The sequence below is a fragment of the Capricornis sumatraensis genome, chromosome X (assembly GCF_032405125.1).
Source record: "Capricornis sumatraensis isolate serow.1 chromosome X, serow.2, whole genome shotgun sequence".
In the NCBI taxonomy this organism is placed as follows: domain Eukaryota; kingdom Metazoa; phylum Chordata; class Mammalia; order Artiodactyla; family Bovidae; genus Capricornis; species Capricornis sumatraensis.
The window spans coordinates 39772107-39792385 of record NC_091092.1 but is presented as its reverse complement, the minus strand read 5'-3'; the positions used below and the strand labels follow the sequence as shown (position 1 = coordinate 39792385).

The 20279-nt window shown below is 41.3% G+C and overlaps 1 protein-coding gene across 1 annotated transcript in view; it reads left to right on the top strand.

Annotated features, from left to right (window-relative positions):
* The window catches only part of FRMD7 (FERM domain containing 7), a 61573-nt gene extending 42485 nt beyond the window's left edge, over positions 1 to 19088 (top strand). Inside the window, exons 6-12 of the mRNA XM_068963121.1 lie at positions 8913 to 9027; positions 9587 to 9734; positions 13709 to 13804; positions 15132 to 15295; positions 16664 to 16732; positions 16851 to 16926; positions 17994 to 19088. Coding sequence (XP_068819222.1) covers positions 8913 to 9027; positions 9587 to 9734; positions 13709 to 13804; positions 15132 to 15295; positions 16664 to 16732; positions 16851 to 16926; positions 17994 to 19088 — 1763 coding nt within the window. The remainder of the gene's footprint in view (positions 1 to 8912; positions 9028 to 9586; positions 9735 to 13708; positions 13805 to 15131; positions 15296 to 16663; positions 16733 to 16850; positions 16927 to 17993) is intronic.
* Positions 19089 to 20279: the final 1191 nt, after the last annotated feature.

Sequence of the window (20279 nt, the reverse complement as noted above, 5' to 3'; positions counted from 1 at the left end):
CATGATTCCAGAGAACAAAGCGCAGGTGGAGAGAGGCTAAAAGGGAAAAAGGCCCCAGGCGTCTATTAGAGTTCCCCATATCCTAGCAGCCAAGCTGGTGGACGAGGCTAAGTAAGGAAGACAGGGAAAAGGAGACCCAGGGAACAGCGGGGCCTTGCCTGGGAGGGGGTGAAGCTGGGCAGGTCAGCCTGTTCCTCATCCCCAAGGGTAGGGTTGAGGCAGCTGGAAATAATCATTATGATTAATTTCATGTGTATAATCTATAATATTTGTTCAAAGGAGAATAGGCTGTTCCTTCCTATTCCTGCAGGATCATAACTTCATCTTTTTGGTTTCATTTTTTTGACCTCTATCCATTGCCTCCCTGACAGTCCAGAAATGGTCAATTTCTGACTTCAGTGGGAACTCCAGGGTAAAGGGCTTGGATAGAGACAGTGTCTGAGTCATTGTTTACCAAGTGACTCGTAACTGAGATAGAGTGACAGCCCAGGATCTCAGGAAGGCAGTGAACAGTGAGAGCAATAGTTAATCAGAGAAGGCTTATGGAGGAGGTGGCTTCTGTGCTGCGCTTTAAAGGGATGCATAGGAATTGGATATGTAATGATAAGCAGAGAAAAAAGCAAAAAAAAAAAAGGGGGGGCCAGTGATGGTACAAGAAGGAAGTATATACAGAGGATACAGCTTAAGTACAGCTCGAGCATAGGGTCTGATTAAGGGAGGTGGCCAAAAACTAGGCATCATTTTGAAGGGCCTTGAATGCCAAGGACACTAACTCCATGTCCAATATTGTGCTTGGGGTGGGGTCGGGAGATGGGGTATGGCAAATGGAGAAAACAGTATTGGAAGACTTATCCTTCTCTACTTTATCCGCCTGCTAAATCAGCAGTCAGAAGATTGGGGCTCCCCAGACAGCCTTTGATGGGGGAGCCCAATTTCATTCTTAATGGTTCAGCCTTATGGATTTGAGCACTCCCTAGTGGCCATTTCAGGCACAGCGCAGAGCACTTCAGGCTTTCTAGAGGGCATTTTGTTTGCCAATAGAAGCTCTTTACACAGAAAAAAGCTGAAGTTTCAAGGAGTCAGCTCTTCACAATCCATGCAGGTCAGATTATTTCACTGGATGCTGAGACAGTGTGCAGAACCCAACCAAGCTGCTCATTCATTTGCTTCTTTAATATTTATGTCCCAGGCATTCAAGGGCCTCCACATTCTGACCTTGTCATCTGCTTAAATCTCTCTTACACACCCCTCTGGCTCTAGCCAGACTTCCTCCTAAACACAGTTTGTGCATTCCAAACAAGCCTTCCATTTATGAATACCCTTAGTAACTCTTCTTTGTCATTCATTCAGCAAAAATTTATTGAGTACCTACCACCTTCCAGGTACTACTATAGGCACAGGGGACATAGCAGTGAAATAAACGACAAAAATCCTTGCTTTCATGTAGCTCACATTTTGGCAGTGGAAGACAATCAGACCAAAATAAGGAAATATATAATGTATTAATATGTTTGTCGGTGATAAGTACACCGGAGGCCATGAAATATGGAAGGGAGCGAAGGAAATTCAAGGGGCAGGTACTGAATTTTTTAAAAAGGTGGTCAGGTTAGGCTTCACTGTGAAGGTAACAGCTGAACAAAGACCTGGAGGAAGGAAAAGACCAAGCCATGCAGAAATTGGGTGGAAGAGAGTTTCAGGCAGAGAGCATCCAGTGCAAAGGGCCTGAGAGGGGAACATGCCGGGAATATACAAGACATATTAAGTAGGCTTTATGGCTGGCTGGAACTGAGGGAAAAAGAGAGACAGTAATCATGGAGAGTCTTAAAAGTGTATTAAAATCGACTTCCCTAGCAGTCCAGTGGCTAAGACACTGCGCTCCCAACGCAGGGGGCCCGGGTTCGATCCCTGGTCAGAAAACTAGATCCCACATGCTGCAACTAAAGATCCTGCATGCTGCAACTGAGACCCAGTGTAGGCAAATAAGTATATAAAAATAAAATCTTTTAAAAAGCATATTCAAGACATACGATATGACTCTAAATGTGATGGGAAGCCATTAGAGCATTTGAAGCAGAGGAGTGAAATGATCTGAATTAGGTTTGAACTACATCATGCTGGCTGCAGTGGTGAAAACAGAAACTTGTAGCAAGTCATAAATAAGCCATAGTGATCTAATGTAAAGTATAATGAATGTAGACTGTAATAGTGTATTATAATTATGTAATGTGATGAATATCGCTACAACAGCAATCATATTGCCACCTATAAGTGCATCAAAGTAACCCAATGTTATAGTCAAATTTATTCAATTGAAAGAAGAGAGAAAATAGACCTTATGAAGGATGGTAGAAGTGGGGAGACTAGATAACAGGCGATGGCAGGACAGAGAGAGGATGGTAGTTTGGACCAGCATGCTCACAGTGAAGGTGCGGATGCTCTGTGCTGCCTTCTATCATTAATGCTATTTACCTATTTGTATGTCATAGGTCTCTTCCTAGATTGTCAAGAGAAAAACAAGCATGGTCTTATGTGTTCTATGTTTTCCTTAGAGTCAGCATAGGGCTTGTGCTTAATATTCAGAAAGATTGGTGTGTGATGTGTGTGTGTGTCTAATTTATTTTTTAAAAACAGCTCAATTGTGGTATAATTTGCATACCATAAAATTCACTCGTTTGGAAGCCTATAACTCAACGTTTTTTTTTTGTGTAAATTTACAGAGTTGTGCAACCTTTACCACAACTCAGTTTTCAAACATTTCCATCATGCCAAAAGAGATCTCTCATGACCATTTGCCCATGCTCACCCAGCAACCACTAATTGATTTTCTGTTTCTGTGGATTTGCCTTTTCTGGACATTTCATGGAATCACAATGATAAAATATGTGGTCTTCGGCATTGGGCTTTTCTTAACAAGCATAATGTTTTTGACATTCATGCATGTTCTAACATGAATCACAGCAGTCTGTTCCTTTCTACTGCTGAGTAGTATTCCATTTGATGGGTGTACCACATTTTGTTTATCCCTGGTCAGGGATGTCTGGACTGTTTCCAGTTAAGCTATTATGAATAATATTTATGAATATTCATGTACATGTCTTTGTGTGGACATGTTTGTTCATTTCTCTTGGGCAGATTCCTAAGAATGTAATTGTCTCATCTGAAGGTAAATTTTCTGGGCTTCCCTGGTGGCTCAGAGGTTAAAGCGTCTGCCTACAATGTGGGAGACCTGGGTTTGATCCCTGGGTTGGGAAGATCCCCTGGAGAAGGAAATGGCAACCCACTCCAGTACTCTTGCCTGGAGAATCCCATGGACGGAGGAGCCTGGTGGGCTACAGTACACGTGGTCACAAAGAGTCGGACACGACTGAGCGACTTCACTCACTCACTCAAGGTAAATTTAGGGCTTCCCAGGTGGCGCTGCGATCCCTGCTGCTGCTGAAGTCGCTTCAGTCGTGTCCGACTCTGTGCGACCCCATAGACATAGACGGCAGCCCACCAGGCTCCCCCGTCCCTGGGATTCTCCAGACAAGAACACTGGAGTGGGTTGCCATTTCCTTCTCCAATGCATGAAAGTGAAAAGTGAAAGTGAAGTCGCTCAGTGTTCCAGTCTTAGCGACCCCATGGACTGCAGCCTACCAGGCTCCTCCGTCCATGGGATTTTCCAGGCAAGGGTACTGGAGTGGGGTGCCATTGCCTTCTCCGCCAGGTGGCGCTAGTGGTAAAGAATCCACCTACCAATGCAGGAGACATAAGAGACGTGGGTTTGATCCCTGGACAGGGAATATCCTCTGGAGGAAGGCATGGCAATCCACTCCAGTACTCTTGCCTGAGAATCCCATGCATGGTCAGAGGAGCCTGGTGCGCTACAGTCCATGGAGTCGCAAAGAGGCAGACATGACTTAGTACCTGAGCATGCGTGCATAATGACTGTTAATATTGAGTACCTTCTCATCTGTTTTGTTAACCCTGCCTATGTTTTCTTTGGTATCTTTTGCCAATTTTAAAATATGTTATCTTATTGGACTTTAAGATATGTTTATATATTCTTATAAAAATCCTTTATGAGCTATGTAATTTGTGAAACTTTCTTCCAATCTGTGGCTTGACTTCATTTTCTTTGTGTATGCAAGTGCATTTTCTCTCTCTCTCTCTTTTTTAAAATAATGAATGTGTTTTTATTTCTCTAACAATTTAAAAACTGTGAACATTTTGTGATTCAGCCACAGCCTTTGCTTCCGGGTGACTCCTTCATTGGGTTTCAATGTCTTTTTATATAACAGACTCCTGTTCTGGAAGGCAAGTTAGCTTTTCATCATTATTTTTGTCTACATAACATCCAAAGACAAATTCCATAGGGACAAGTATATGTACCCAGTGGTCGTGCACAACCTGAAGTAAATTCATTATCAATGCTGCAGCCTTAGAGCCAACAAAAACCCCATGACCAAGGGCACCAGCCACTGGTGGCAGCTTCTTTTTTTAAATTGAAGTATAGTTGATTTATAATGCTGTGTTACTTTCAGGTGCACAGCAAAGTGATTCAGATATACGTTGTTGTTGTTGAGTTGCTAAGTCCTATCTAGCTTTTTGCGACCCCATGGACTGCGGCATGCCAGGCCTCCCTGTCCCTTACTATCTCCTAGAGTTTGCCCAAGTTCATGTCCATTGAGTTGGTGATGCCATCCAACCATCTCATCCTCTGCTGCCTTCTTCTCCTTTTGCTTTCAACCCTTCCCAGCATCAGGGTCTTTTCCAATGAGTCAGCTGTTCACATATATACATATATATGTACTATATATATAGATATATATACATATAGATATATACTCATATAAATACTTGTTCAGATTATTTTCTAAGTTACTATAAGATATTGAATATAGTTCCCTGTGCTTTAAGTAGGTCCTTGTTGTTTATCTTTTATATATCTATATCTATATATATATAAATGGAAGTTCAGTTCATTTCAGTCGCTCAGTCGTGTCTGACTCTTTGCGACCCCATGAATTGCAGCACGCCAGGCCTCCCTGTCCATCACCAACTCCCGGAGTTCTCTCAGACTCACGTCCATTGAGTCAGTGATGCCATCCAGCCATCTCATCCTCTGTTGTCCCCTTCTCCTCCTGCCCCCAATCCCTCCCAGCATCAGAGTCTTATCCAATGAGTCAACTCTTCGCATGAGGTGGCCAAAGTACTGGAGCTTCAGCTTTAGCATCAGTCCTTCCAATGAACACCCAGGACTGATCTCCTTCAGAATGGACTGGTTGGACCTCCTTGCAGTCCAAGGGACTCTCAAGAGTCTTCTCTAACACCACAGTTCAAAAGCATCAATTCTTCGGCACTCAGCTTTCTTCACAGTCCAACTCTCACATCCATCCATGACTACTGGAAAAACGATAGCCTTGACTAGAGGAACTTTGTTGGCAAAGTAATATCTCTGCTTTTCAATATGCTGTCTGGGTTGGTCATAACTATTCTTCCAAGGAGTAAGCGTAATCTCATACTTCCCAGTTATCCATCCCTCCTCCCAACTCCTAATTTCTTTAATTCTGTCTTTTGGAGTGTGAGAGTTTTTAATTTTGGTGGGCTTTCACTGTCTTAAGATGTTTTAGTCCATCATGTTTTTTGGTGTTTTATTTAAGAACTTTTTGTCTAACCTAAAATCAAAAGAACTTTTCTCTCAGTTTTCTTCTAGAACTGTTTTAGGTTTATCCCTTGGGTTTAGGCCTATGATCCATTTTGAATTTTTTTGTATGTTTGTATGGCATATGATTATGAGGTAGGAATTCAACTTCATTTTTTTTTTTTTTGCTTGAGGATGTCCATTTCTCCTATTTGTTGAAAACACAATTATTTCCGCATTGAATTATCTTGTCATCTTTGTAAAAACAACAACTGGCCATAAATGTAAGGGCTTATTTCTAGATTCTCAACTACATTCCATTGATCTATGTGTGCTTATGCCATTAGCACACTCTATCATTTACTGTAGCTTTGTATCAGCTTTGAAATAGAGAAGTATATATTCTCCAGCTTTGTTCTTTTTCCACATTGTTTCAGTTGTTTTGCATCCTGTGCATTTCCATGTTCATTTCAAGATTACTTGTTTCTACCCCCAAATTTGGTGGGACTTACACTGAATTTATAGATCAGTTTTGACAGAATTACCATCTTATAAATATTGAGTCTTCTAATCCTTGAATCTGATGTTTCTCCATTTATATAGACCTTTGAAACATTTCAGCAATGTTTTGTAATTTTCAGCCCACAAGTTTTACACATCTTTTGTTAAATTTATTGGTCTTTTATTCTTTATGTACAATTGTAAATGGAATTGTTTTTCTAGTTTTCTTTCTTCCTTGTGCTTTGCCAATACATACAAATCCAAAAACTTTGTATATTGAGCTTCTATCTTGCTACCTTGCTGAACTCATCTATTACTTCTAGTAGCTTTTTGTAGATACCTTAGGATTTTTTAAACATACGACCATGTTGATTACAAGGAAAGACAGTTTTATCTCTTCTTTTTCAGTGAAAATTCTTTATATTCTTCTTCTTGTGTGATTGCACTGACTAGAATCACTGGTAGAATGTTGGACAGAAGTGGCAAGAGCAGATATTTTTGTCTTTTTCCTGGTTTTAGGGGGAAGCACTGTTTCTTACCAGTTAGTATAATTGTGATGTTAGCTGTAGGCTTTCCATGAATAACTTGGTCAGGTTGAAGACGTTTTCTTCAGTTTTTTGTTTGTTGAATGTTTTTTATCATGAATTGATATTGGATTTTGCTGTATCTATTGAGCTGATAATGAGTTTTTTTGGTCCTTTATTCTGTTAACATAGCATGTTACATTAATTAACCTTCACACGTTGAACTGATCTTTCACTCCTAGAATAAATCCCACTTACTCATGATGTATAATTCTTTTTATATGTTGCTGGATTCAGTTGACTAGTATCTTGTTGAGGATTTTTTCCCTCTGTAATCATGAGAGATATTAATCTGCAGTTTTCTTGTGATGTCTGTGTCTGGTGTTCGTATCAGAGTAATACTGGCCCATGAACGAATTGGTAAGTGTTCCTCAATCTATTTTCTGGAAGAATCTGAAAAATTGGTATTTGTATCTTATTTGAATATGTGATAGAATTAACTGGTGAAACCATATGAGTGGGCCTGATTAAATTTGAACGCGATTCGTACATTTTTCAATGTGGGCAAAACAGAAATAGGTGAAAGAGCCATTGATTTCGTCTTTTAAAAAAAGCTTGTTATATAGAGATTTTCATTCTAATGTGGTTTTTTAAATATACAAGCATGCCTCATCTGTCTAAAAATGAGCATGCCATCTGTCTAAAACACAATAGAAAACCAAGACAAAAGAAAAATAACTTTCTAGTACTCAAAATTGATGCCCCATGTCCATGAATTTTACTCAATAGGAGAGCACCACATTATTCCATGGACAGTCTATTTATTCTTATAGTTCATAAAATCCTAATAGGTTTGTATATCTGGATTAGCTTTTTTTTTCATTTAAAATGTGAATTTTAATTGTAAAAACTGTTTTGGGTTCCTATTTTATGGTAGATTAGAAGTCATTATTTGGAACCAAGTAGAGACTTCTTCAGGGGAAGTCAGTGACAAGGAAGTGATTCTTATGGCTCTGACAGAGAGTGGAAAGGCCTAAAAATTAAATAAATAACGTGTAAGAATTCAAAAACCAAAACAGGAGACTTCTCTGGAGGTCCTGTGGTTAAGACTCTGGGCTTCCACTGCAGGGGGCATGGGTTCAATCCCTGATCAGGGAACTAAGATCCCACATGCTGCGTGGTGCAGCCAATAAATAAATAAACAACAATGTCAAGCCATTTATTGTAGGGGCAGTAAATATCTGCCTCAGTTGCATTTGTAGGCATAGTGTTATAATAGACATTTATAACAATAAGTTGGATACATTTAGAACAGAATGTTATGACCAGGAATAAACTTCCAGTGATTTGGAAAAACAAGAATGATTTCCAGAATGATTCACCTACTGGGGATTCCACACAGTGGGGTTTTACTAGATTCCCAATGTACAGAGTGATGAATGGCTGTGGCTGGCTTACATTGTAGTTGGCATTTATAGTCTCCTTTCTTAATAATGTCTGATCAGTGCAGAGTGAGGTTAGGCGGCTGTCTTAGTTTGCTAGGGTTACCATAACAAACAACAACAGACTAGGCGACTTAAATGACAGAAATGTATTTTCTCACAGTCCTGGAGGCTAGACATCAAAGATTGAAGAGTCAGCAGTTTTAGTTTCTTTGGAGGCCTCCCACCTTGGCTTGCAGATGGCTGCCTTCCTGACGCATCCTCACGAAGTCCTTCCTCTTGTACCTGCATTCTTGGTGTCTGGCTGTGTGTCCAAATTCCCTCTTCTCAGAAGGACACCAGTCAAATTGGGTTAGGGCCCACTCTACTGCCCCATTTTAACATAATAATTCCTTTATATACCCTGTCTTTAAACACAGTCATATTCCGAGGTACTGGGGGTTTAGGACTTCAACATACGACTTTGAAAGGGAGGACACAATTCAACTCACAACAGGGACTGATCAAGAATAGAAGAGATCATAAACAGAATGTGGGAGAAGAAAATAACATTCATCTATGATCCTGGAGCCTCTAAGACCTATACCGTGTCTGTGACTTCCTATGTTGAGACTTCATAAAAGCCCACTGCTTTATTTGAAAAAGAACCAGTTAGTTCTTCCCTAAAACAAAACAAATATGCATCAAGTATGTGGTGGGAGGTTTAGGGCTGCATTGGCCGCCAAGAAAGGGCTGTTTGGGGGCAGTCAGAGGGTCTGTTGGGTGCTCCGTTGCTTAACTCATCAATGGTAATGTGAAAAATGTCACTTTTCTGTCATGCAGCAGAACTGGGAGACTTTCATGAAGAAACAGATAGGAAACACTTGGCACAAACCCGGTACTTACCGAACCAAGATGATTTAGAGAGCAAGATCGTGCACTTCCATCAGAAGCACATGTAAGTTCTCTCACTGGCACCTGTTTCCACCTGTTCCACTGGCAGGAAAGACTGAAGCCAGGGACAGACACTTAAAAGCAAGCTTTTAAGTCAGAGAAGCTTCACTTTAGTTCAGTTCAGCTGCTCAGTCGTGCCCAACTCTTCCACCCCAAGGACTGCAGCACGCCAGGCTTCCCTGTCCATCACCAACTTCCAGAGCTTGCTCAAACTCATGTCCATTGAGTCGGTGATACCATCCAACCATCTTATCCTCTGTTGTTCCCTTCTCCTCCTGCCTTCAATTTTTCCCAGCATCGGGGTCTTTTCCAATGAGTCAGTTCTTTGCATCAGGTGGCCAGAGTATTGGAGCTTCAGCTTCAGCATGAGCCCTTCCAATGAATATTCAGGACTGATTTCCTTTAGGATGGACTGGTTGGATCTCCTTGCAGTCCAAGGGACTCTCAAGAGTCTTTCTTGACACCACAGGCTCAAGAAAACATTGAGTTCCTCTTGGAACTCTCGGGGTGGAGGTGTCATTCTTGCTGCCTTTATTAGGCTCATAAATTCTTTCCCCTTGCAGTGGCAGGAGCCCAGCTGAGTCTGACATTCTGCTACTGGACATAGCGAGGAAGCTGGACATGTATGGCATCAGGCCACACCCCGCCAGTGATGGTGAAGGGATGCAGATCCACCTGGCTGTTGCTCACATGGGTGTACTGGTGTTACGGGTAACAGCTCCTTTCCTTTAAAGTCCTCAGCTTTGGGGGTTATCTTGGCTCAAACTTGAGTGTCCATTCCCAAGGTGACCCCTCCCCTCAATTTTACCACCAGCCAGAAAGGGAGGCAGTGCTTGGAAGAGTTTGAGGTAAGTTCTCTCCCCTTGATGAGCTGTTTCCTTTTGCAACCTAGAACTGACTGTTTTCTCAGAAGCTCACGTGTTAGATCAAGCCAGCATGGTGGAAAAAGAAGAAGTCAAGAGGCTCTTCAGAACTTTTAGACCCTACAGAAGAATACAGATTTTGGCATCCTAAAAGGCCAGGCTATGATATAAAGTGCATTCAGCCTGTCCAAATCCGCCAGAAACAACCCAAAGAGTTTCTCATTCAGTTACAAGTTGGAGGTGCCCAGTGCCCACAAGTAGGGCATTAGCGCCCAGCCCTGCAAGAAATCTTTACTGTTAACAGGCTCATCCTTTCCCCAAGATTCTGTTTTCCAGGTTAGAAACCAACTCAGGGCTCTCTGTCCTCCATCATCATTAATCCTCACACCTAGGAATGTGGCCAGAGGCTATTTTCAACAGTTTTTCAGTCTGTTTAGACTTCTACATCTGTGAATATTCAGTGAATTCAGATCCAAGTTAAAGTTTAAGAACCTTCAGAATGATAGGCAGATACCTGGACACGTTTGGGAGTGAACCCCTTGTGAGAAAGCAAGGGATGGCTTTGGACCCACTGACCTCTAGGACCGAATTATAGCACTGAAATAAGTCACAAAGCAGGTCAGGTACAGACTTGGCTACAAAAATCTTCACTTTTTATTTGGTCGTAAAACTTTACAGCATGTGACTCACATTGATGCCCAGAAGACCCAATGGATCACAGGCATACCTGTTCACCCAGGAGGGAATTTTTACCCAGGCCACTCTAACTCTGATTCATTCTCTTTTTAAAGATAAGCAACAAGGATATATTATACAGCTCTAAGAAATATAACCACTATCCTGTAATAACTATTTAAGCTTTTTATTTAATATTGAAGTATAGTTAATCAACAATGTTGTGTTAGTTTCAGATATATAGCAAAGGGATTCAGTTTTACATATACATGGATCATTCTTGCTGATCCTGATTCTTGCTATTTCCTGTTGCATGAGAGAAGTTGGTGAGGGTAGGGGGCCAAGATCATTGTGTTAGCTGTGATCTCTTTCAGTGTGGCTACTTCTGCGGACAGTTGGGAACAATACAGATGGTCTATTTTGTCCTACATGAAATCTAGTCAAAGAATATTCATGTGTTGAGTGCCTTCCACATGTTCTTCATTGTATTATTTTCTTAAAAAAGTTTTATTGAGCTGTAATTTGCATACCATGAAATTCATCTGTTTTAATGGTACAATTCAATGAGTTTGAGTATATTTATAGTTGGGAAGCAATCCATTCATCTTTCTATCAGTATATTTACTGTACATCCACTCTGCGCCAGGCACTAGAGGTACAGAGGTAAATAGCAATGATCCTGACTTCATGGAACTTAAATTCTAATAGGAAGACAGTTAAGCAAGTAATTATAAAAAACTGTGACATACTTTGTGCTAGAAGAAACATAGGCTGATACGGTAACACATGTGAAAGGGACTTAGCATTTAAGCAAGCCCGAAGGGATAAGGTTGGCAGATGAAGGAGGGTGTTCCAGGGAAAGGGCACATGGGCAAAGGCCCTGAACAGGATAAAGGATGACATAATTAAGAAGCTAACATTAAGCATGACACATGGCTCCTGTCATTAAGATAGTCACAATTTATTTTGAAAGACCAGAGAAATAATGGTCAATATCAGAAAATAAATAATCAAAAGCTAATCTATCATTTTTACTTTAGTTGCACAAGTAGTACACACAACAGAATAACGTGGTATGTGGTTACCTGTAGAGAATGGTTAGATGGGGACAGAGACAGGAGTGACAGTGGTGGGAGTGAGACTTCTCAATATATTTATTTTTCTACCTCCTTTGATTTTGGACCATGTGAATAAAAACCAAAAGAGTTAATTTGTTCGGGTAGTCCAGGAGAGCTAAAGTTCAGAGGAGTTGGAAATGTGTGTGGGCTGTGACGGTGATATAGAATATCCTAGACGAGGCGCTACCAGAGCTGGCAAGAAGGCTTGACCATGGGGAAGTCATTCTGGTAGGAGAATGAGACGACCTATGGGGGCAGTGGGAAAGGTGCAGAGTTGGATGGAAAGGTGTTTTCTGGGAGTAATGGGATCAAAGTCATAGTCAATATAAGGGCGAGAAAATCCAGCCAAAAGTTTCAAGTTGATTCAGGCAGCGAGTGAGGAGCTATTGAAGGTCTTAGAGTAAATGAGGTGGCAGGATAAATGGGATTTTTTTAAGCAGTTCAGTCTGGAAATATAGGAAGGGGTGAGATTAGAGAAGCTATTCAGTTCAGTTCAGTTCAGTCCAGTCCAGTCACTCAGTCGTGTCTGACTCTGTGACCACATGGACTGCAGCACGCCAGGCCTCCCTGTCCATCACCAACTCCTGGAGGTGCTCAAACTCACGTGCATCGAGTCAGTGATGCCATCCAGCCATCTCATCCTCTGCCGTCCCCTTCTCCTCCTGTCCCCAATCCCTCCCAGCATCAGGGTCTTTTCCAGTGAGAAGCTATTGAAGTACAGGTTTCCCCTGCTTCAAAAGTAGAGCGTTCCTATGAAACCTTTCCTAGCTGACATGGTGTAAAGTGAAGAAGCATTAACCTAAGGACACATCTTCCTAATGGATGCACAAGATAAATCGAGATAAAGTACTGGCTGGATGCTGAGCTGCTGAGTAGCGTGTAGTTCCTGGGGAAGGAGCATAGAGATGCCACTCTTACTGCTTGGCACGTGCACTACTTTATAACACCTTGACGCAAACAAATGCTGATTTTTATTTTTGCCTTTATTTTTTTGTAAGAGCAAAATTCCTCTTTGGATTTCTTTCAGTTAGTGAAAACAGGTAATAATGTGGGTTTTTAGTGTAATAAAAGCAAAGTGGCATAAAGCAAACTTTTGAAAAGCAGGGGACCCCTCAGTTCAGTTCAGTCCCTCCATTGTGTCTGACTCTTTGTGACCCTGTGGACTGCAGCACACCAGGTTTCCCTGTCCATCACCAACTCCCAGAGCTTACTCAAACTCATGTGCATCGAGTCAGTGATGCCATCCAACCATCTCATCCTCTGTCATCCGCTTCTCCTCCTGCCTTCAATTTTTCCCAGCATCGGGGTCTTTTCTAATGAGTCAGTTCTTCGCATCAGGTGGCCGAAGTATTGGAGCTTCAGCTTCAGCATCAGTCGTTCCAATGAATACCCAGGACTGATTTCCTTTAGGATGGACTGGTTTGATCTCCTTGCAGTCCAAGGGACTCTCAAGAGACTTCTCCAACACCGTAGTTTAAAAGCATCAATTCTTCAGCGCTCAGTTTCTTTATAGTCCAACTCTTACATCCATATATGACTACTAGAAAAACCTTAGCTTTGACTAGATGGACCTTAGTTGCCAAAGTAGTTTTTTCTGTGACCTCCCTATCCTGGTTAGAAACCTTTCCCTTCTTACTTGCATTTCAGGGCAGGTTTGTGTCCCACCTAGAATGCCTTCTGTGGCCATAGTAAAGTGAAGTCGCTCAGTCATGTCTGACTCTTGGTGACCCCATGGACTGTAGCTCACCAGGCTCCTCCATCCATGGAATTTTCTAGGCAAGAGTACTGGAGTGGGTTGCCATTTCCTTCTCCAGGGTATCTTCCCGACCCAGGGATCAAACCAGGTTCTCCCGCATTGCAGGCAGACGCTTTACCGTCTGAGCCACCTAATACAACTGGATCAGTCTATACAAGAGATAGATCAAGGATAGCCCTGTTCATGTGATGCATTTTCCAACAGGTTCACATTGTCTTACAAACCAGCCTGTGCTGCTATTCATCCTGAAATCTGCCATGTGTTTTGTTATAGGGAAATACAAAGATTAATACTTTCAACTGGGCTAAAATCCGAAAATTAAGTTTTAAGAGAAAGCATTTTCTCATCAAACTTCATGCCAACATCTTGGTAAGTAGCTTTTGAATAAATTCTTTTACTTTCTACTCACTTGAGATTTCTTGGTTGTTTCTGCAAATGATTGGATTGTGAGTGGTGAAAGCTGGCTGGCCCCAACCGGTGATGTGCTTCCTCTTTTGCCTCTATATAAATAAACCAGAGCTTTGGTCAGATTTTCACTAAAGGCAAAACACTAAGAAATCCTACTGGCAGTTCTGAATGAGTAAAGCGATAGGAAAATGGGGTGACTGGGATGAAAGGCAAGTCTCCTTAGATATCATTTTTCAGGGATTTGATAAGTCAAATGAGGGAGCCCAGATCTAAGACTGTGTCCATATTAATTCAAAGTTATTTGCTTGATTTTATAAAGTATTTTCATCTTTCCTGAAGCCAAAAAAAAAAGAAATTGAACACCTACTATGTGCCAAATAACTGAACACCTACTCTTTCCCAAAGCAGGATGTGGGGATTGGGTATATATTAAGCCAAAGAAGCAATTATTGGGCAAGGCTGCATTGTACAGGTGAGACAGAAGGGGCTAGAAAGACTTTTTATGACTATAAAGGAAATGGAAGATACGTTATCAGCTACTTTTTTGACCTAAAGATAATTCATGCTCCGGATCTTAACCTTAGATAAAAATATTCATGTGAGCAATTTAGAAGACTGAATCCAGTGTGAAGCTTGTGGAGAATCCCAGGGCTGTATCCAGAGACCTGGAGAGGAATGGGAGAAGGGGAGGAGCAAAGTGTATTGCGGGTATATAGTGAGTCAGGGGATGGGGCAAACTTTAAGGTCTGTAGGACCAAGCTCCTCTGCAGCAGATTAGGAGAAGCTAAATGAACATCACAGAGCATCATAGAACAAGGCAGCATAAAGAGGGAGAAATGTTTCTAGCTGGTATGTTACAAAGACTCGTGTATATGCAGTCATCCTATAAAAGGTAAAAAAAAATCTCCTCCCTCCCCCTTTCCTGTTGGTCATTTATAACTTCTTGTCACCTTGAAAGGGTGCCCTTTGATGTTCATTTTAACCTAATTTACAACTTCATAAAATGTTCCTGGCAGAGAAGAGGGGGTAAAAGGGGGTGTGAGGTGAGGAGGGTGTGCAGAGTAAGACTTGCTTCATAGAGAAGGCTCTGTTTTTGAGCAGTAGCCCTGTCTGTTCCTCGGAAGGTTGCCAATCATTTGATTTCAGTAGGTGTGAAGCCTAAAGGGAGCCAAGTGGAAAATCAGAAGCTGGATGTGGACCCTGGACCAATAGTTTGGCAGGCGTTGGGCTTTGAAGGTCTTTGATATTCTTGAAGGATGTTTTGCTTGATGGAAATTGGTTTATACAGGTGTTGTGCAAAGATACTTTGGAGTTCACCATGGCCAGCCGAGATGCCTGCAAAGCTTTCTGGAAAACCTGTGTGGAGTACCATGCTTTCTTCAGACTTTCTGAAGAGCCCAAATCAAAGCCCAAAACCCTGCTCTGCAGCAAGGGTTCCAGTTTCCGCTACAGGTAATTAAATATTGCACATAAGCAAACTAAACACACAACTTCTTTTCAATAACAGGGAAGGCAGTAGGAACAGCTTGAATTCTAGAAGCAATAAAGAATCCATTTCAATCACATAAAGGATGATATCCTTAACTGGTCATTCTCTGTGTAACTCATTAAGTCAATATTTTCTAACAGAGAGGCAGGGGAAGAAGTACACCCCACTTACGGGGTTAGATCAGAATTTCTGCAAAGATAGAGGGGCATATACTGTGGAGAAAATGTAGTCAATGAACCTATTTTCCTTATGTGCAACTTACATGCTAGCCATGGGAGGGCTAGTTCAACAACATCCTTTTGGTTATGGTTAGGCAAAAGATAGGGTGAGAAAGCCCTGTAGGGCCTAAGGGATTAAAGAGGTTGAACAATATGGTAGTAGAGGCTCCATACTACACGTTAACACCTTGGAGAAAAGGAAGCGAGGTTGAAATAAGAACTTGTTTTTACTTGAACCCACCAGCCTAGGAATTCTTTGAAAGACACTTTCAAACTCTTAGCTAAGATAAAAATTCTAATTCAATGCTTCCTGTAAAGGATTTTTCAAGTAGTAGAAGCCTGCCTCAGTAAAAAGTGGGATTTTTACAATGTACGTATTTTTATGGAATCGTTCCAAAATATATTCTACAAATCTCTGTCTTCTTAAACAGATGATACTAAGCATGTTTCGCCCTTTTCCTAATGACCTGAGTTATTATAAACAGTGCTTATTATCCTCTGCCAGCAGCTGTGGTACAGCAGCGACCTCAGGGCGGGGGTAGCATGTCAGAGCCTGCACCATAGTGATGAATGGCCCTGACTTTGGGGGTTTTATTATGCTCATGATTTCTTTTTTGGTTCCTGTGTTTCTCCCAGCAGTCAGCTGGTTTTCTTTGCTAGTGTATGTCTGACTGGAGCAACTTTCTTCTACTGTTTAGTTAGGTGTTTTTCTCCTGTCATGGGTTGGGAAACCAGACACATACCCTCAATAGAAACTATGTGTAAATTTGGAGGAAGGGGAAAGGCCTTTAAAGGAAAGTATATTAGTTTTCAAGGCCAGAGTTTGTACCTGTTAAATAGCCCTGATCAGATGCTTTTAAAAATTTTCTGGGTTCTGAGGAGTTGAGATTGCTCTGCCCGATTCTTGGATGAGTATTATTAACATGCTGGTCTGGCACGCTCCAGTCCATGGGGTCGCAAAAAGTCGTACACAGCAACGTGCTCAGAGATACATGACATACGTCACTCCTCCAGACTCTTTTGATTTCAACAATAAATGATGCTTTTGAGTTTTAGTATCCTACTGGCTTATGAAGAGCATTCATAAAATAGTTTACCTCGTTTTTCTCACAGTGGAAGAACCCAAAGGCAACTTTTGGAATATGGGAAAAAAGGGAGGTTGAAGAGCTTGCCATTTGAAAGGTAACCTGGTTTTGTTTCTCTCTGTGATGGTAATTTTTTAAGTTGAATTTAGAGTGTTAGAGGGATCCTGTATTCACATGAAGACTATTTCAATTCCTTCTCTGTTTGGGGATTTCAGGAAACATTACCCATCTCAGTACCATGAACGACAGTGCAGGTCCTCCCCAGACCTCCTCTCTGATGTGTCAAAACAAGTAAGGTTTTTTGAAAATTTCTCCTTCTTTACGTTAGTGTAATGCATCCACATTTGAAATGCTTCAAAGAATTGATTGTGCCAGAATCTCCCAGTATGTAAAAAGGTGTAAAAAGGTTACTGTGATCAAATAGGCTAACTTCCTGGAGTCTGTCAGCTAAAGATCTCCAGCCAATAGAAGATTGTTGGGTACACTGTGGTGTGTACTGTATGGACTGACAAGATCTGGGCAACCTGTATTGCTAACATCTTGCAAAATGCAGATCCAAATGAATTTCTGTGGCTTTCTAATTTTGAAACCAAAAGCTTTGCCTTTTTACCTACGAAAATCTTAAGTCTTAGAGATGCTATGAGATCTTGGGTTAAGACTTGAAAATACTTTTGCTATGTAATTTTGTTAATTTAAGAACAAAGTGCTATTCTCTTGGAACTGTGAGATGATAGCTTCATTTGAGTTTTATAGTATGAACCATGTTCATTTTTCTTTTGCTTTCCCTTAAAAAAATCTAATTAGAGGTCTCATAAACTCTGTCTTCATTCAAGTCAGAGGCAGTTTTTATCTGAAAGGAATCAGACTTCTAATGCTGGAAGGTACCATCAAATGTTTAATCGTCTCCTGCCATTCACAGCCCTCCTCCCAACCATTTTACAGAAGGGAGGGAGGAGGCTGGAACAGTGAGGTTAGGAGACTTACTTGAGGTCACACAGCAAGTAAAGACAGAGCCAAGCCAAGACCAAAAGGCAGAACTCTTGGCTTGTGAATATAGCTACTCAGCCATACTGCTTGAAGTACAATGCTGGGGCTCAAGTAGATAGAGAATGTAGAGTCTGGGAGTGTGATGGTGTTGAGAAAGAGTAGTGTTATGACTATTTTTCAGCACATTTATTGGGATGCGGTCCAAGTTAGAACCTTTTATGTATGTATTTATCAACCCTGGCAGAGAACATGGGCAGAAATGACTTTGTGAAAAACTACCTTTGTGAAATCAAAGGCTGATTTAGATGCCTGTCCCCACCCCAACCAAATGGCTTTTTCCCTTCTTTCACCCGCCTGTCCTTTCTCTCAAGGTGGAAGAGCTGAGACTAGGCTATGGCAGTGGGTACTACAGAACCGTGAATGGAGTGCACGCCTCTGAGCCTGTGCTGGATAGCAGGAGGAGAAATTCCACATTGGAGGTGACGTTTGCAGCTGAGTTGGAGCATTCCAAACCAGAGGCAGATCCCATATCATTACCTCAGTCCCAAAGCAGTTCCTGTTTCCCTTTTATTTATACAGACCCAGTCTTTACTGCTGACCCTGATCCTGACACTGATCCCAGAGACTACTTTGAGGAAAGGAGTCCTCTAAGCTCCTTCCAAACAAGCTCTAAATTTGCTGACAATCCCATGAGCACATCTTCTGGCCTTACAAGCAAAGTGAGTCCAGCAAGGCAGCTTACTTACACAGATGTGCCCTATATTCCTTGTACTGGTCAGCAGGTTGATATTATGCCTCCCCAAGTCTTCTTTTATGTGGACAGACCACGCCAGGTGCCCAGACGGTCTCCAATCATGGCAGAGGGAAGGGAAAGACCAGACAGCTGTCTACAGTCTACTGCAGTGAAGTCAGCCAAAAGAAGCCCAAGGAACATCAGAATGAAGAGCTTTCAGCAAGACTTTCAGGAACTCCAAGAAGCTAAGGCCAGGACCACTGGCAGGAGCACTGTGAACGTAGATCTAGAAGAGCAGGATCCAACTACAGAAGATGCATTTGCATGTAACATTCAAGAGCCAACCCCTAAACGTTCCCAGAGCCAATCAGACATGAAAACGATCCGGTTTCCTTTTGGGTCAGAATTTAGACCTTTAGGGCCTTGTCCTGCTCTCAGTCGTAAAGCTGACCTGTTAACATATATGTTTGCAGAGCAGGAGTTTCCAACAGTTTTAATGGATCAGGGAGCTACAGAAAGGTATGTGCCTAGTGAATCCAGTGATTCAGAGTCAGAGATTCTTAAACCAGACTACTACTCTTTGTATGACAAAGGCATAAGGTCACCCATGGCCAGAATCCGCTTGTCTTCTGGTAGTCTACAGCTAGATGAAGAAGATGAAGATGTGTCTTTCGATACATCAACTGCTGAAGATAGGACTTTGCAAAAACCATGTAATTACTTTTTAGCCTAAAATGTGAACCCTATGAACATGTCCAGACCAATTCCATGTTACTCACTTAGGTGAAACATAAGGCACTTTCTGCAAAAAACCATTTTCTTTATTACTATTCACTAGTATTAAGGGAATCTTCTAAGCTTGGGCACCTAGCTTATGAAAGATCCAGCTTCTGCCTCATTCCTCAAGCCTCTCTTCTATTTCCTCTGAATCATTCTGGAACATGCCCTTTCCTTACCAGCCCTGAGGCAGGGTGAGGTGGGTATCTGTCATCTCTATTATACATTTCCCCATAGAGACTTTATAAATGAAGGCCAGGCTTCTCAACACTGAAGAACAGTAAGAACAGTAACAGTATGGATTGGCATACAAAACTGGCTTCTGATATCATTTAGTGATAACAGACTGTGACTGTGTTGATCATTTTGTTCTTAAACAACACTGCAACTAAAGGTTTCAGTCCTCATTATTTGTGTGGGGCCCAGTAAAAATGGTCCTGTTTTATGTTAAAAGACTTCAATTTTTATAACATATATTAGGGGGAGCATGGCCCTCTTGTACTTCAGGAACAGAAGGAACATAGATCCTTTCAACAGAATACAAGTTTATAATTAATCTAGGACTTGGCAGAATTCTAAACCTTGGAAATTCATGAACTGATCAGTTTCTAAAACCAGTCATCTGCTGATGAGGACAATATAATGTTTGACTTATTCTCTATTCTTAACTAGCTATAATATGTAGTGAAAGATAAAAGTTAACATGTTGGTCTGTTTATCTAATTTCTTCTGCAAGAATTAATTTTTTTTGCCATATCTTGTTGCATGCATGTAGGCAAGAAAATGAGATGAATAGCATTTTAATAAAGAGTGATGGAAACCCATTTACTTAAAAAACAAGTTGTAAGTATGAACTTCCTTTTGTTTTAATCAATTTCAGAAGTGATTGTCTCTAGCCTATAATTAAGGGAAGGCACAGTTAGAGAACAAGGAAAAGGAGGGAAGCAGGTGAAAATGTATAGTCAGGGATGGAGAAGTGGCAGAAATGGGGTAGCTAAAAAGATAAAGGATAATACTCCACACTGAGTTAATGAGCCAAAATTCTATTCTTGACCCATTCAGGATTTCTCTATTATTCCCCCTTGAAAGGTATAGCATTCTATTTGAGAACTTTATCTTCTTTTTTTATTTTAATGGTAAGTACAAC